The 18,460-nt window shown below is 36.8% G+C and overlaps 3 protein-coding genes across 4 annotated transcripts; all 3 read right to left on the bottom strand.

Moving 5' to 3' along the window:
* Positions 1–555: 555 nt before the first annotated feature.
* On the bottom strand, positions 556–4,652 carry LOC120016999 (ubiquitin-conjugating enzyme E2-23 kDa-like). The gene is made up of 6 exons (XM_038870031.1): positions 4,484–4,652; positions 4,306–4,385; positions 3,776–3,890; positions 3,598–3,650; positions 3,320–3,448; positions 556–927 (listed from the first exon to the last, which is right to left on the bottom strand). Exons 1-6 carry the CDS (start codon positions 4,525–4,527, stop codon positions 797–799), a joined length of 552 nt encoding a protein of 183 aa, XP_038725959.1. The 5' UTR covers positions 4,528–4,652; the 3' UTR covers positions 556–796.
* A 1,077-nt stretch (positions 4,653–5,729) lies between these two features.
* Positions 5,730–9,777, bottom strand: LOC120016646. 2 transcript variants are annotated; one of them, XM_038869512.1, is made up of 14 exons: positions 9,456–9,777; positions 9,321–9,370; positions 9,056–9,164; positions 8,856–8,965; positions 8,679–8,747; positions 8,042–8,599; positions 7,358–7,896; positions 7,190–7,254; positions 6,996–7,075; positions 6,819–6,923; positions 6,550–6,689; positions 6,324–6,464; positions 6,095–6,256; positions 5,730–5,989 (listed from the first exon to the last, which is right to left on the bottom strand). In XM_038869512.1, the coding sequence occupies exons 1-14, from the start codon at positions 9,622–9,624 to the stop codon at positions 5,839–5,841; spliced, it is 2,448 nt and encodes an 815-aa protein (XP_038725440.1). In that variant the 5' UTR covers positions 9,625–9,777; the 3' UTR covers positions 5,730–5,838. The 2 variants fall into 2 exon arrangements, with proteins under 2 accessions (XP_038725440.1, XP_038725441.1); XM_038869513.1 differs by having other exon boundaries at positions 6,095–6,247.
* Positions 9,778–10,330: 553 nt separating this feature from the next.
* Positions 10,331–18,460, bottom strand: LOC120016645 (beta-adaptin-like protein C). Its single transcript, XM_038869510.1, has 15 exons — positions 18,273–18,460; positions 16,821–17,018; positions 15,974–16,087; positions 15,536–15,786; positions 14,492–14,627; positions 14,200–14,379; positions 13,983–14,075; positions 13,660–13,871; positions 13,504–13,567; positions 13,210–13,389; positions 12,616–12,708; positions 11,909–12,318; positions 11,592–11,781; positions 11,290–11,493; positions 10,331–10,885 (listed from the first exon to the last, which is right to left on the bottom strand). Exons 1-15 carry the CDS (start codon positions 18,357–18,359, stop codon positions 10,586–10,588), a joined length of 2,712 nt encoding a protein of 903 aa, XP_038725438.1. The 5' UTR covers positions 18,360–18,460; the 3' UTR covers positions 10,331–10,585.

Genomic DNA, 18,460 nt, shown 5'->3' with positions numbered 1-18,460 from the left:
TGGAAAAGTTTTTGCGATAGCCATTCTGGACATTGCACATCTTCATTAACACTGAACTTTCTTGTATTACCACTATTTCGTTTTGGCGAAGAAGTTGGGGAAGAAGGTGTCGTGGTTATGCATTTTTTCACTTGATTGGTGGTTATTGGTTGTGGAAAGCTGGCTGTTTCAGATGGAGATATAGAGGATCCAATGATCAAAGAACTTTGCATGTAAATTCCTTGCCTCCGCAGTCTGGAGTAGAACTCTTCCTGCAATATTGACAACCAGAAGAGTACAAGTAGGAGTAATTCCTTCGCCCTCCCGAAGGTCATTGTGGGTTCAAATATTCTGAATCATTCCCATGTGCTATCCAAGATATGAGAAACAAGGCATATCATGCAATGCTAGAAATCAATAAAAGAACATATGTTTCCAGAGGTCATTTGCAATTAGCCAAAGATCTTCTTAACTCTTCCCCTGGCTGTCGTCCTTGTCAATCCATTATTGAGGCCGAAACTATAAACTACAGACTGAAGCATGATGGGGTGTATGAAATCAACAATGACCAGGAGACACCATAAACATCAGCAACATACTAAAATAGAAAAGCAACATGCTTTAGTCTTAATGGTACGGAATATCTGATACATTATGCATCTTGTTAATAAATTTACATATCTTCATCCATGGAAAATAAAGACAGAAGGGTTCGGAATTTTTCCATCTGCCTTCAGTTCTGTTGGTTCATTTTCCAGGAGCAGAATATCATCATCATGTACAGGAGGCGGATTATTAGAAAGCATAATAAATGCAATCAAGGATCAGCTTTTCCAGCAACTTGGTCATCGCTGGAGTCATATTCATCTTCACTCAGCTCCTCATCACTAGATTCCTCCTCTGGTTTTGCCCCGATATCTTCTGGCTTTGCATATTTCTCACAGTACTCTGCAAAATGGAATAGGTGTAAGCAATGGCTAGACAACATTCATAAATCAAGGTTACGCACAAAACATAAATGATCACCTAAGCATGTTAATTAGAAGTTGGAGCGAGGATTAAAATGAGGAATACATAATTGACAATGCTGGATACAAATTCTCTATCCAGCATATAACAAATAAAAAATGAAGGTTTGTGGGGAAGGCCCAAACAGTCAAATTGCTGTTGAAAACAGGACACACACAGCTATATTGGAAGATGGAGGTATTTATCCATCAGCGGCGAACCTTCACCTTGTGATGCATAGATGCCAATGTTGTTAATCCGAAGACATAAAGATTCTCGAGTAAAAAAAGATCAATGCAATATTCGCATACAATATTCATGCATAAATTTTTTTTTAAAAAAAACCATGCACAAACTATTGCTCCTTCTGTTTCTTATTGTTATGCGCACATTCTCTGCAAGCCTTTTCATTTAGCTGACAGCAGCTGAAGCCATCATCATAAAACAATTTGGGGTAAACTATATGAATATATAAAAGAAGTTAGTTGGAATCCACTACAAGAGGCTTTTCAGTCATTTCTTTTCAATCTAAAACTACAATTTCTGTTAATCCCATAGAGTACATGTCCTTTATGACCATCTCCATACAAGTCTATTTAACTCCCTCTTCTCATTATAGTATATCTCCTACTGATTTTTTCTCAACTTCAGCATCACAGCATAAACTTCTGGATCCTTATAACCTTTATAACTTTCGCAAGCAGATAATAGGTGAAGAGAAAAAGGATTTCAGAAGACAATCATCACTATGCTTTACCTTCAGGCATCCATGCATTCATGTATAGGCAAACAAACTCCTTGGTATGGTTACATGCCTATGAAGCTAAAATTCTTAACAGTTCAGAGCTATCACAAAACTAGGCTGAATTGTTAATTTTGAGACAAGGCTGAACTGAAGCCAACATCAGACAAGCATCAAATTGAAAGCCAGCATTATCTTTCATGCCACACCACACAAAATATATCACAACTCTCTTCTTGAGGATATTGTATTGCAGTCTTCACTCACCAATCACCATCAAAGAAATAAAAGGAAAAACAATTTCCATCACCAATCATTTGTACTGAATGCCGTACTAAATCTGATCTCCAAGTAAGTGTTTAAAAATGATTAAATGTAATCCACCCCCCACATTTGCAGTAAGGACGTACTAGCTGTGAGTGTTTTCTCTCTTCAAAACTTTTAGAAAAGATAAACAACACCCGTGCACAAGGCTACCGCAGTGGGCGGGGTTGCGGACATGCAAGATGTACATAGACCTTACATGTGGAGAGGCTATTTCCAAGAATTAAACCTGTGATCTCTAGGTTGCACTCCTACAACTCTACCATTGGGTCACATGTTCGTCTGTCTCTTCAAAACTTTCATCTAACTTCTAAATCAATAGTAATTAATTACTCATATGAGAGATGAAAGCACTAATAAATTCTTTATTCCTTTCAAGCTGAATGGACAAACTGAGTTTAAACATATAAAGTCCAAACCCATTTAACAAAGAGAAGGTGCATGATGGTGTCTTGATCGCTGCAGATGATACAAAAAAATTCTACTTCATTTTCTATGTGTATGATGACTAGATTAACAATGCACATCACAGTAACGACCGAAACCCCAATGGAGAGTTGGAGACAGATAATTTCTTTAATCCAAATAAATCGAATGAAGTCAACAACACCCAAAAAAGAAGGAAAAAAGAAGAAAAATAATAAGGCAAGTAAGCAATGAGCAAGATACTGTAACAAGTGAAAGCAAAACAGGTATACTGTATGCCAGTCAGAGATGTGCGACAAAAAAGTGTAGAGGCAGAGTAATTGCATGGTGGTAAGGGAGTCCAGGCTCAACCTAACAGTTAATAAGTTTCTCCCCAATGAAACTGGATATAGATATCAAAGAGCCAACATGCCTAAGAATGAGATTTAAAGATACATGTAAATGCAGTAAGGTTGCTCCAAAGTGACCTTGATGTCAATGGTTCAAACTATCAGAAATAGAGTATCTGTAATGTGTGAGCAACGCGATGCAAGTTTGACCTCCCTAACTTTTGAAAGATGGAAGCATTATGCGGCAATTTTCATTGGTGAAACTGTAAAGTTTATTTGGAGAAATTCCACATCTTCGAGGGATACATCAGCGTAAGTACTTCAAGCCTCTAAAAGTTATCACATGAAATGAATAAAGCCGTGTAAGATACACTAACAACTTATGTCCCATTTATACCAGTTTGTGGCCCCTGTGGACTTTCTTCCATTGAACTGTGTAGTTAAGAACCAAAAACCTTATGACTCAACATCCTCACAGTACAAAGTAGTCTATTAGTTTTAGGGTAGCTACCTTTCACTCTTTGTTCATAGGCAGTGCGGTCACGCATCATTAAAGCAGCAGCTTCTCCATTCAATGGATCAGAGGGGTTTGGATATAAAAGAAGTTGAGGAAGAAACACTTCAAACACATTGACGAGATCTGGAAAGAAATTTAAAGAAATAAAATTAGAAATTGGCTGTCAAATCCACTAATCATAGAACAATAATGGAATCCAAAGGCAGAGCAAATTGATTCGAGAGTTTTTGCGAATCAATTATAGACAAGGAAGACAGTAATGGATTGCTTACCAAACATGGGACTCCAAGTCTGATTGATAACATCCAAACAAACTGAACCAGACCTAAGCTCACAAATAACGAAGGATTGAATACTTCAAAACCAACTCCTTGGATGTCTAGGTCCTAACACAATTCACAGAAGACAAAACCAAGGCTTCAATTTACAAAAATACTAAAATCCACTTACATTTCATCAACATTTGGGTGGTAGATCTTGTTGGTAAAACCAATGGATGGAGATTTATAAGGATAAGCATCTGGTAGCTCCACCCTTATCTTCCATACACCTCCCTGATATGGACCTGTCAAAGACTCAAATTAGCAATCAAAACAAAATCAGAACTCTTTTGTCGAAAATACAATCTAATCAAAAACAAAATCAGAACTCTTTTGTTCAAAATACACTTTTATCAGGTTATCCTCATAGTGGAAAATCAGTGAACACCATAACTGCAGTTAATATAAAAAATCAAAAGGAGTAGAAATCTAACATGCTATTGGGCAAAAATCAAAGGTTGATATGAACAATCTAAGTGATAATTAAAGGAGTTCAATTAAGAAATCTAAATCTAAGCATCAGTCAGCAAAGTCATATGAACAATCAGCTCAGGTAAAATCAACAAAACAATGAAAAGAGTTAACTTTTGCACAGAACTACAAACTAGATCGTGAAAAAATGATCATGACAAAAAACATAAGTGGAATAGATTGATTTACTGTCTTTCGGTCCACTGAATTCCACATAGAACTCTTGCATGCCATCATTGATCATCTCCACTTTGTAATCACTCATCATCCTATTAAAAATCACTCAAACAAAATTAAATAGAACCCAAAAAAAAAGAATCAGATCATCCAAAAGGCAAAAACACATAAAATCAATAGAATCAAGTACAGTTTCATCAAATCCATCTCTCGGCGTTTGCTTGGAGAAGACATTTTTGCTCTTTTTTTTTCCCTGGGTTTTTCTGGGATTTGTTGGGAGGCTAAGAAAAAGAGGGGATGGGGTGTTTTCACTTTTCACAAGGAAACGGAGACGCAAAAGTGGTTTCAGACATCCAAGCGTGGAAAACTGGGGTCTGTATGTATATACGCACACATGCGCCGGCTACTACCGTGCAGAAAATAAAGGTCACTCAGTAAGTTTTATAAATTACTAAATTTATTCCCCTGTTAAAATTTAAAAAGCGATTTCTTGGATCAGCATTAGGATTTTGTTATTATCTCATCTGCTGCTGCTGATGATAAGATAATAAAAATTTCTGACCTTATATTATTTCATTTGAAAATTTTTATTTGGTTCTAATCAAATTATTTCTGTCCTCCATTAGGCTAAAAAACCCTAGTTTAGTTTAGCTCGTAATATTGACACATTGTCATTCGGTAAATATTTAGAGAAAGTACGCCAATTATATTACTCGAGAATATGTATAATTACCATATTTCTATCGGCAATTTCCCTCTTTTTTTTGCATTACTATTATTATAGTTTAGAATTTAGGGTTTTAATTTCTTTGAAATTGAAAATTTTCTGTTTCAAATAATTTTCTTTTTACCAAAATAATTTGTGCATGTGGGAGACAATTAGGGTAGTTGAAAAGGAAAGATGTTGTATAAAGACAATGAGGTGTCAATAAAAGCTAAGAATGCATTGTTAGGGGACTGCTTTTTCAAAAATAGTTAATTTTCATTTCCCATTAGAAGCAAAGTGGTTTTGCCAAGAGTAAGACCAAAGGGAGGTGCTCAAATAAAATAATTAATGCAATTATTGTATTTAGGGACATTAGGAGCGGAAGATTCCTGTTAATAAATTGTGTAGGGTTAGTATATTACACGTCACATTCTTCATCTTTTTCTTGGCTCTATAGATTGCTTCCACCTACAGCTTTAAAACTTCCGGTTTTTTTTTTTTTTAATCGATGACAAGATATGTAAGTTTATATTTTAAACTTCTGATATAGACCTAAACTAAAGCTGTCCGGCCCGCACACACAGAATTATGATTCCCAATACATACATATATAGCCTATATATATTGTAACATCGTTGATTGATAGTCATCACCAACAACCCACCCCCTCACGCAATCTTTGGATAATGTTACAAGCGGTGCACCGAAAGCCACTCCTTGGGTGCTTCTTTGGTTGGGGTTTAATATTAATATTGTGCCTGTTTGACAAAACCCACACTTCAACTACAAAATGTAATATATTTTTGTATAAATGATATATAATTGTATCTGTTTCTGGTTCATGATGATGGCACTGGATTCAGATGAGCCAGTTCAGAAACCATCAATGGAGCTACTTGACGCTCACCATTTTGAGTAGCAGCAGCAGCAGCAGCAGCTTTGGAGCGAAGGAAGAAGAAGGAGCATGTATATATTGCAATGTGCCACAAACTGTAAACAAAAACAAAACAAAAATGCACTATTAGACATGTCATGCTCCCTAAAACCCCAAATCAAGGTCTGTATGTATACATATACATATATATATATATCTACCTGTGCCATAGCCAGTAATTCTCAGAGTTTTCAGACAACCAGCTTGTACTAGCCAGAGACAATGCAATGAAACCCAGCAGCACAAAACTCCAATGGAATTGTAAATAAATCGTCTTTACAAGATTACTGATCCATAAGCTTGGAGTTCTCCTTCTGTAAAAGCTGAACAACATTCCAAATCACAACAATATGATATAATCAAGTTACAGCTTCATGGAGTTCTACTCACCTTTCGAAAATGTTTGAATGTGACGTTGCTGGAGATGACAGCGATATATAAATCGACTTGTATCTAGTACAAGCTTCCATTAACCATCCAACAAGAAGGCCTAGAGCCCCTAATGACAGTACAATAACGACGTTTCTTGACCTGCAAAAGTAGATTTCTGGTTGAAATTGTGTATTAAAAGGCAAATTATCAGTCATACAGTTAATTGTGTTTGATGTCTCAGTACCTTGTCATACCATTTAGGGCTAAAAGGACTGTCACAATGGTTAAAATGCTGTGAAGGGCCCTCTTAGCAACTTCACTTTCAAACGCTATATATATAACAGTGCTTCCCACAGCCATGAAAGAGAGCCAGAAATCCATAAACTGGAACCAAGTAATTGTATATATCAAGTTATTGTATCTATAGTCAATCTTCATCGATCAATCGAGCATTTGAGTTTGATAAGAACCGGTTAGTTTTAGTACTTAAAAAGTATGAGATACCATACAAACCTGTAGGACATGAAAAGATAGAGCACACCAGGTACCTACATCACATGCATGATATAAAGCACTTGAGACTCCACTGGACATGAAAACTATCCATTCTGCATATGCCTACACCAGATGATGAAGTAAGTGGGCTTGGGACATAATCAATCAAATTCAAGACACCAACATTACATTTACCTTGCGCCGGAGGGAAAAAAGTGCAGGAAGTATTGCTGCAGCATTCGATGCAATGAGAAAAAACGAATGCCATATTCGCGCTGCAACAGTTTCAAGTCCATGTATCAGCTACCAACTTAACCAAGGAATATCATTCCGATTGAAAGTAAAGAAGCTAAAAAGTAAAACCCTAAACAAGTGGTACTGCAAATGACCTTGTCGTGACACTATCTCGAAACTGCAATCAAATCCACCATGATTTCTGTTACACTGGCAATAACTGAGAAATTTAACGAAATATGCATAACTAAGTACTCCAGTAGACAAAATGTTAGCTGAGACAAATAATTAACTTCAAAAAGATCTTAAGAGGGATATATAACCAGTAAGAAACCGAAGCCGATCCAGTTGCATCTGTTCGAGAGTGACATGTTCCACGACCGGAGCATTGATTTGGACAGATTTCGATCGATACAGACATTGTCGTTTGAGTATTGGAAAGATTTAAATTAGAGACCAGATGCCTTAGTCCAATTGTCCAGGGTCCTTCTCTAGGATACAAGATATAAAAGTTGATTCTTTCTTGAGTTATATCATACAATTTAAACATGGAGTCATTGTTGCCATTGGCAGTAAAATTCGAGTATCGATAATCCCACATGTCAAGAGATGGTAATCCTCCATATCTAACATATATCTCAAAATGTATTCTTGTGGCTGATAGAATCTGAATGTGAATATTTCTCCCTGTTGCAGCTTGAGAAGTGTTTAAGAAAAAGTAAGTCCAACCAAATTCCGCCCCGTTTCGAGCCAAGGAATTGCTTAAAAGAGGCTCCAGAGGGAAATTATATGATCCAGCAGACATCTGTAAACCTTCTGGATAATAAATAAAAGGAACGGTTGAATTTCCTGTTGGAAATCCCTGAAACAGATACATCATCAAACTGTCATAGTTGTTTTTCCTTCCAGAATATATCGTTATATATATCAACACCACGAAAATATGCATAAATTAGAAGATAATCAACGCGGATATGATAAGAAAGAAAGATTTTAGTTCTGCAAACCTGAAGCACATGTGCCTGCCATGTACAGTTTGATCCTGACTTCCCTTGTGGACATTTAAGTACTTCCCACTCCATTGAATAACAAAGTTCCTGGTTGTCTTGTAACGTCACCGTGGATCCATTAGACTGATATACAGGCTGAATTACGAAATACCAAGTACCAACCTTTACTGACTGAATAACCAAGGGGGTCATACTTATGTCAACATGATGATCATATAGACTTCTTTCCGGAACTGCATTGTACCGAGCATAACAAGTTAATGTATATTCTCTGGCTTCCCAAGAAGTTTGATTGAAACTGACATTTTCGGCTGTAATCATCAACGTCTGTGCTATTTCTGGTACACTGATAGAGTAGACCTTTGGATCCATGTTCCGATGGCAGAAAGAATTAGAAGAAATCCTGCAAGCAACATTACTTCCGTCTAATATTCCAGAACGTAGGCATGAAAGTTCTTGAATAGTTTGATTACAGTAATGTCCCCGCATCGCAACATCTGAACATCTTTCCACAATTATATTGGCATTGAAGGTGTATTTCGGGCCTCTATTGATCTAATTTCCAAACAGTCAGTAAAATGGCATAGAATTGTTAAACTATACAATCATATGGTAGTAACTGAAAGGTACATACCATCTTGGATTGTGTTCTTATAAGTCCAATGCCATTGAACATCCCAACATAATAATCGCCTGGTGGGATCTGCACAAAAGCTTTTTTGTTTATTGATGGATGAAACAGTAGTAAGAAAAACTCATATACATAATACATATACGTATTAACGTATGTATATATGCAGAAACAAAAAACCTGTCCATATATCAATTCAAAAGTAACGTTTCTTTGTAGAGGATAGCATTGTTTCATATTCCGAATATATTCTGTTCCTCCGGAAGATAAACCAGCATAGCGACTTAGAGCTGCAATAACAGAAATAATTCTTTATAACAATACAAATGAAATACATCAAACAGGATGCAGAATGAAAGTAGTTTTTGCTTGAGATTTACCTAAATCTTTTATATGAGCACTGTAAACATCTGGAAGAGGAGGACCACCATCTCGGAAACAAATAATCGGCAACTTACTTCTTCCATCCGCAAATCTGCTTTTATGGTCCTAAAGATATATTGCCACAGAATGGCAAGATAAGCCATAACCAGAACAATTAAAGGTGACAGATTACAAAAATGCGCATACGCAGACAGGAAAAAGACTAATGAACTGGTCTGATAATCAAACACAAGAACACTTCAGTGGGTATGTCTTACTCACATCTGTGTATATTGCAATGGAGGTTGAAGAGAAAAAAGGCGGCAGCTTTACTGAAAAGAAATCATTATTGAACCAAATTAAATTCTACATGACTTGAGTGAGATTACATTAACAAAAGATTTGGATGTACAGAACCTCTAATGTAACTCCAATCATAAGGGTCAAGTTTTGTTGCAGAGACATTGATGCTGTCATGTAAGATGATACTTGGCTGATCCTGTCCATAAGAAGAAGAACAAAAAACTAGAAGCCATGAAGTGAAGAAGACCAAGAAGCCACACAAATTCACACAGAAGCCCATCATATAATGGTCAATTTAATCCTCTTTGCTTATGATGATTCATGTGAAAAATTGACAGAGAAATCAAGTTATTATGCCATCACCTCTACTATTTGATCAGGTTCTTCAGAAATTTCAAGAAATAAATATAGATATTATGGGAAAACATATACAGGAAGGAAGGTTATTTAAGACAGTAATTCCAATTGTAAACTATCTGTACAGATTATTGGGGAATTTTAATGTAATAAATAGATTGCCAGAAATGGAGAAATGGCCCTAACTAAATGATAATGTATTGGGACTTCTTTCTATTTTTCTCAATATTGGGGATTTGGACTTCTTAATTGTTGGTTCTAATTCTGTCTCTTGGGTTAAGAGTGCCCATTAAAAACAAAGAGCATGAATCCACAGGAATTATCAATGTATAAAGAGGCAGAGCACCTGTTCAATCTTCCAAGGCAGGTTCGATTTCCCACCAGGGGTGAGTTAGGTTTGGGATTGTAGGCCTTATCTACGTAAAAAAGACTCGAAGAGGAAACGACTTTTTTCAAAATAAGAAACATTACGAAACAGGGGGAAGAGAGAAAATCTATCCATTCTTCCTACAAGTCTTCTTGTTAAGCATTATTGCCATCTGGGGTGGGGACTCATGTCCAGAAACAATTTCCATAAATTCCAGAGAGATTTCATTTGAAAGTTAAACCAGATTGCCACACATGTTTGACTGTTTTCCAACACAAAAGCTCCTCAGATAACACATTGATTAACCTCTCAGTCCACATAAAATAATGCTTAAAGCCCCTACCAAACTGAAAAACTCTAGCAACAATTACTGTTCTGAGTTATGTTCAATATAAATAAACAATAATGGAGGAAGATGCTATGGACCAAAACCTCAGTAGCAGAGAAAGATTGTACAACCATTTCAAAAACAAAATGATAAGAAAATAACACGGATAAGAAAAAGTATTGGACAAAGGGATCAAGCGTTGAGGAGAGTCCCCAAGGCTTCAAAGAAAAGAGGTGCCATATCAGGGTCTGGAGTTTTGATCGCACACTTCAGCCCTGGGGTCCCAACAATAGTGGTGAGTTCAATCAAGAAGGGTATTCCACGGGGCATTTTAGCAGAAAAGTAGAACACATCCTGGTTTGCATGCTTGCGCTTTGCAATGAAGAACATATTTGATGCAGCCAACCGGTCTAACGTAGCCTCCACACCATTCACCACGATGCCTGGGAAGTCATTTGCTATCTCATTTGAATCAGGAAGAGACCTCCATGTCTGCAATGAAGATTTATAAACACACAGTCAGGTCCTAAATATCAAAAAAACGACAAATGAAAATTTTGTATCCTGTAAATGAACCATAGCTTGCATAATACATCAATTTGGGAACTACTTTTTGCTGATAATAACCAACCTGAAGTCCTAAATATTTCTTCCTACCACAAACTGTTTTTTCAAAAGAGCAACTGCAATATGCATAAAGCAGCTACACTTATTGTAGAGCCAAGTAGGTTAACACCATTCTCAATGAGTCAGTGGAAACAAAAGGGCAACTTTGGCACATGCACAATGAAGGGTAGAATAACAGGTGGGGTCCGTGGGGAGGCAAAGAAAATATGGAAGGAGAAAGTTTATTTACCACAGTGTTCATTTCAACTTTTTTATCTTGTTAATTTTACCTCGAGAAAGTTTCCACGCTCCATCCTTCCATCCTCAGCGAAGAAAATATGCAAGGAGATTTTATCATTGAAGTACCAGACTGGCTGTTGATTATTTTTGACAGCAACTTGCAAAAGCGAGCTTGTAGGACCAGTAGACATATTTTGAAATGATACCATAGGGAGCAGAGTTCTTGTCGATGTCCCAGGTTGCAGTGGTGGAACCTAAAAGACAATTAGACACAAATCCACTACTTAGGCATCAATTCAGTACTTCGTGTGAGGAAAGGAGCTGTTTGAAAAAGTAAGCAATCTAAGCTTACCTGCAGAGGTCCAGCAGCTGCAAGACCGAAAGAGTTCTTGTTGAACTGAATCATAAACCCGTCAAGGGCAACCTGTGAATTGTTCTCAAGCAACATGCTGTAAAAAATTTGACCATCTCGTCGTGTCAGCTGTGCACTAATTTGTAAACCCTGACCAGTTGCTGCTGGAAGTACGACAGGCAGAGTAGGTCTGCAACCATGGTAAATGTTCCAGCAAATGTGGTTGTTATGCATGTTATTAGCAATTGTTGAGCAATTTTTGGTCAATCTATCAGATAATCCAATATAAGCCATTTTGTAAATACCAGTAGACTTACCCAGGAGCAGCAGGCTCGTCAACAGGAACAATAGCACTACTATCCAAGCCTATCAAATCACCAAGTAAATCTGGCACGGATGCCGCAGGAGCAGTTGAAGTTGGTGCAGGGGCTGGCTGTCTTGCTGCAGCATATGGAACACCACTTGAAGTAGTTGGTGGTGATGCACCACCATCAGCTGGTTGAGCAGATGTGTCAGAATACCCGGCTTCACTGCCATCAGGATAGTCATCATCTTCCGTTTTTGAGGCTGTGGTCTTGACACGGGTGACAAATGCATCTGGGGGCTTGTGATAAACCGAGGACAATGTAGCAATATTGGCGAGAAGCTCATCAAGAAGAGACGGATCAAGCTGGTTTGAGTCATCACTAATTACAGGCTTCTCAGCTAACACAACATCCTTGGCTGCCTAAAAGATCAAAAGTAGGTCTATTAGATAAGGCAAACTATGTCATATCACGAAATGCCAACTAGGCATAAAATAATTGCAGCAACACAAGATCTGTCGAACCCTAAGCTTTTAACAGAATCTTTGAAGTGCAAACACACTAATTCCGCTGGAAATGGTTGTAACTTGGTTAATTAGATCTGTGGATGCTAAAACAGCACACAAATGGAATTCAAATAAGATTTCATGTCTGTCGAACAAGATGAACAAAGATGAGGACATTATTCATGATCACAACTGTTTATGGCAGAGCCATACCTCAGGATCTGTTGATAGAAGGCGCCAATAAATATATGCACGATCACGAAGATCAGGATTGTCTGTTTCCACAGTGGCATTATTCAAAACAACCTGTAAATATTTAAATGGACATTGAGAATGAACTTCAAATGCATCTGTTCACAAATAGCTGAAAATACGAGTCTAGCAAGTTCCAATCAAATTCTGACAGTTGTATTAATGTCCAAAAGGAACGACAATAATCATTAGCACAACAAATTACAGATAGCATCTTAGTGGGTAGGTATATTGTAGAACACATCCGAACAATAATGGTAGGTAGTCTTGCTTGTCATCCATGTGGTGGTCATAAAGATTTACTTCCCCATAGAAGCAGAAGCAGAAGCAGAATTTAATTTGAGAGAACTCTATTAATTTCTAGATATGCAAACAAACCCAGTACAGCTTCACACCAATTAGCCAATTTCAGATGTTTTTTACATTTGAAATTTAACTTGAGAGGATTATAAATAAAAAAGACGAGAGCAGCAGAAACATGTCAGTGCTTAAAAACAATGAGCACTAGAGCTATTTTTCTTTTCAAGTGCATGTGTTTGGATGCTAAAACAAAACCTGAATCATCTGTTGTGGACCTTCAGTTGGCTTCTTAAGGAAAAGTTTGACAGTCGCAGTCAGCAATTGCAACTGTACTTGTGCAGGCTCTTCAGGAAAACTCTCTAAGAAACTCTCAAGGAGCTCATCAGCATTATCAATTCTTTCCGCATACTCACCAATTATCCAGATCATTGATGCCTTAAAAAAGAAAGAGAACAGGACAGCGAAACAGAAAATGTGAGTTGAAGAATCAAAGAAAAACGAAATCCATGAAACTCACATAATTTTCTGAACAGAACATGAAAAGAATACCTTAGCTTCTGGTTCATCTAAAGTGTCTAAGCTCTCACATAGTGTTGCAATGATTGATTCATAACTGTAAGAAGGTGAATCAAAATTAACACTGGCAGGAAATATCCACCATCCTCATTCTTAACGTGTCATCAAGAGCAGAATAATGTAACTTACGTGTTAGGATATCTTCTAAAGATATCTTTGATAACTATAATAGCCTCTTGGACCACATAGTTTACTTTAATCTTGATAAGCTCAAGCAGGACACTTATACAGCGCTCAGCTGCTCTCTCTAACTTGATGGCACAGCGGCCAATTGCACGAACAGCTTTTCTGACAAAATCTACATCCACTTCCGTAGCGTACTCTTTGAACTCCAAAAGAACCTGCAGAATTTCTCATGAAAGAGAATTACAACGTAAATAATCTCACTACAAAAGTGACATCATACAAAAAATAAAGATTAAGAACAGAAGTTTAGGGAAATGTATACACACTTGATCAATATTTCTGTCTGACGCAAGCTTTATCATGATTTCTAACTTTTCCATCTTCACGTAAATTGGATCATTGTACTTGCAAAAGAACACCTGGGAAAAAAAAAAGAGAGAAAAAAAAAGAGGAACGAAAATTGTTTGAAAGGGCATTCAATTCAAATCCTGAGGTTGTGTATGCAACTGTATAACTTTCAGGTCTCCACTGCGATGAATATACCTTAATTTCATGGGCAAGGATTGTGGGACGTCTCTGTACAATCAGGTTGATATTCCGCAGGGCAACATATTGTATCTCAGGCTCAGCAGAAAGTAATGTCACAAGAGGGGGGGCCATCTTTTTGCATAAATTTCGAACCACATCAGTACTCGCGATAAGTTCCATTTGTTGGAGGATCATCTACAAGGAGATCAAGAAAGAGATATATATCATGACCTTGATCACTTTATAATTGATAGACAACAAAAGTAATGAAGCAAAACAGCAACAACACAATGGGAATAATCTTTACCTTAACAGCTGAAAGAACCACAGCGCAATTAGCGTGTTGTAGTCGAGGAGTAACTCGCTCCACTATATTTTCAGCTTCACGAGGATCAGCTGCCTTGTATCTAGAAAGTGCATCCAATATGAAAACTTGACCCCACCTGAACAAGAATATCAGACTCAGTTGATATTAGACAAACAAAATACCAAAGTTGTTACTGCAAAACCGTAATAAATATTATACAGAATATCCATGTAGATAGTGATAAGCCCCCCCATATCCACCATCCACAAGAGAGAAGCAGGCGAAAAAAGATAGGAAAGATTTTTCCAGAATAAGGCCATTCCACACACTCCGCTTCAGCTATAAGTGAACTAAGTACAACAAACTTGGACCACAGTACAAGAAAACAGTGGACATGGTGGCATATGGTTATTTGCTATGACTGAGGAAATACTTTAAGCAGAAAAATGAAGATGGCACCAGACTACCAGCAGAGAATAAGGATATAGATGGAAAGACCAGAGAAAAAAATTACTATACCAGAGATGTCTGACACACAGACAGATATACCTGTATTTTCCATAATGAATCACAGTATTTTAAAAAGTATATTCATGCAAAGATGATGTGTTTGCATTGTGTCGGATCCGTTAACAAAAGATGCATGGGATACCTTAAAAAATAAAATAGAAAAAGAAAGACAGATCCAACAAATGGAATAAGATAGAGATGAAACATACAAAGACACCAAAAGAATTCCATGCTACAAAAAACCTTTGCAGATACAACCATGGACCTTCAGAAGAACACAGTGATGCAGATGGGGAATTATCTTACACCACAATGTAGCTACTAAACTTAATACAAATTTTGATCCAAAAAATTGCTTTGAAGTGTCAAATAATAATATCAACACCTCTTATTCTTATAAATCAAATTAAGACCCATCAACGATTGTAAGACTAGTATAAAGGATAGTAAGGAAACACCTTGCGAAGACAAGCGTTCAAAATTTTACTTGAGTTTATAACCAAAGAATGGTTGATGAGAAAAATGTAAGCTTACTCTGTGCATTCATTTAGGGCAGTGAGGAGCTTTGAGAGCGTGTGACTGGTGATCTCAAAGATGGGCCTTGTACTATTCTCCTGAATCTCTGCAAGTGCAGCAACAGCATTTGCTACAACCATTGGATTATTGTCAGAAATCAAATCCTTCAGAGATTCTAGAAAACCCCTATCCTCAACTAACTCAGCATTTATGTCAAAGAGTTTGGCAACACATATGGCTGCTGTTTTGCGAACATAAGGATCATCATCCTGCCAAATTATCATGCAAAACTGGATTAACGAGGAACATGGACAACATTTTGGAAATGTAGCAAAGCTAATATGCGAAGTCATTGATGAGGGAGATGGATGGGGGCAAAAACTGCATGTGAACTAGCAAATAACGACTAAGTTCAATGACTAAGCACGAGCTAAAGTTATACTAATGTAAATCAACCTTGAGACACCTCTGAAGAGGATCACAAAGATATTCTGTAATTTTATCCACACGAATGCATCCCATCGTCCGTACAGCCAAGGCCCTAATCAAAGGATTTGGATCCTGTGAATCCTGCATAAATGGAAAATGAATGGTTAATGAGAAAAATGTTGTGTATGAGAATCCAAATTAATCAACAAAAATAAGTTGTGACAAAGATGAAGACAACTCTATGGTCAAGCATCGAAATAACTCATCAGATTTAATTTAATTTACATCCTTCATAGATATGACAACTTGGCATTACTTAAACTAAGTCCAAATATTGTTGAAATGTATAATTATAATAATAACAATGATACCAATACTAATACTAAAAATAACTCAAGTTGTGGAGGATGAGCTTTTTTGTGTTTACAACTTGAAAACATCCAAAGGTCGAGAACTGGAGTCTGGGAACAAAGAACTATACAGGATGGCAACCTGTTTTGGTTCTGCCGTTTCTTTTTTCTTTTTCTTTTTTTAACTTGTTCACTGGGGGGAGGGGGTTGAAGGGGAATGCATTAAAGATGCCCGGGATGACAGTTGCCTTCCTGATCCATCAGTTTCAGTTTATGAACCACTATTTTCCAATTAAGGAATTGCAGTGCATAATATCTATTTGCAATGAAAATTTAAACACCGATTATAGGCAGAGACTATCATTTGTAGTTTCCTTGCAATGAATTTATTAGATAAAAAAAGAACACCTTCACAATATGTAACATATAAAAGTAGCATCCATTGATAAAGAAAGTTAATACCCATGATAAGAGCAAAAGTGTTATATTCTACATGAGGCAGAAAACTCCACCAGAGTTCTTACCTTTACAAATGTATTTACTGCAAGTATTGCCAGATCGGGCTGACTTTTGGCGTAATTTATGAGATACAAATAAACAAGCTTTTTCAGCTCCAAATTTTCAGTCTGCATGCAATTTACTACATCTGTGAATAGTGACGAAACATCCTTCCCAACAGTCATGGCAGCAATCACCTTTTTAACCGCATCTTTTCTCTTATCCTGAATTATAATATATCAAAGAAGATAACAATTCAAATGTCATCCAAAAACAGAAAACAATAGATGATTTTGATGAAATGAAATCAGACGAACCAAGAAGAATAAAACTCATAAGTGAGGAAAAAAATACACATCTGCAAAAAAGGAGGGGTGAGAACCGTCAAGGCAAAAGGCAAAGACCATAGAAGTCCATGTAAAACATAAAAAAAACTCACAAACTAAGGATGCAATTATTCTCTAATATAATTGCAAAGCCAAAAAAAAAGAGAGAACTTTCAGTAAACTAATATCACTTGGAAATTCCCCAAGGTGGGTTTGGTGTTTAGGATAGAAACATATAACAAAAACCAGAAGTTAAAATTTTTTTACACTGCAGACGCAAGTTCCCTATATAAACCAAAGTTTTAAAACCAATACTAGCCAGGCTACTTTTAATTGGTTAAAATCCTTAAGTTAAATTATGTGGGAGGTAGAGCACTGAGAATAAACCATGGCCAGAAAACAGATACTAATTATACTTAAATCTGTTTGCACGTCAAAATTCTATATGGAAAAAAACTGCAATAATATGAACCTTAAACTGCTTAACAAAGTCAGGCCAGAATTCAAAAAGAAGAAGTGGGCAACATCAATTTCAGCTATTTCTCTATACAATAATGCGATCGCTATACTGGGCCCCATATTTTAGCCACAATCAAATAGTAAACAAGAACTGGAAACTCAAATCTTCAATGGGTAAAGTATGGCAAGCCAGATCCCAATTTTTTATTAGACTTATCTTCCTTTGAATTTCCAGGAATCCAGAGAACATAGAAATTCTTCTTTTTCTTCAATTCCAAATTTAAATCAACACAAGGAAACTGCAAATCTCACCCTTAGACAGAAATAGAATAATGCCATAATTGTAACAAGTAACTCGAACAGAACGTCAGATTAATCAAATTAATCAACTAGACAAACTTTAAAAATTCAAAGACTAGATTTGAATTGTATTAACGTTTAAACAAGAAAAGAGAGAGCAAATCACTTGCTGCACAATTCTACCCAACCAATTGAAAAGAAAAACCTCACTACGCAATTCTTTTCACTCAATCAAAAGCTGTAAAATAGTAGATCTGATAGAAACGTACCGAATTGTCAACAAAATCAAAATACATAAAAAAATCATAACCCTAATCGACGCAGATCATAGATCAGTGCATTAAAATAGACATACATATGCCTTCATAACAAGTACACCGAGAGAAATGGAACCTTGTACTGGGAATTAAGCTCTTCCTTGAGCTCAGGGATTTCTCCCTTCTTGGTTGTGGAGAAGTACTTGGAGTCGTGACCGCTCATCTCTGTCTTTCTGCGCTGATTTGCTTCTCTTGGACAATGAAAGAGAGAAGAGACGACTCGCAAATGTCAGACGAGGGAAGTATTTTGCAGGGACGGACGGT

This window comes from Tripterygium wilfordii, chromosome 15 (genome assembly GCF_013401445.1).
Source record: "Tripterygium wilfordii isolate XIE 37 chromosome 15, ASM1340144v1, whole genome shotgun sequence".
Taxonomy (NCBI): domain Eukaryota; kingdom Viridiplantae; phylum Streptophyta; class Magnoliopsida; order Celastrales; family Celastraceae; genus Tripterygium; species Tripterygium wilfordii.
This window is presented reverse-complemented; position numbering and strand designations above follow the sequence as displayed.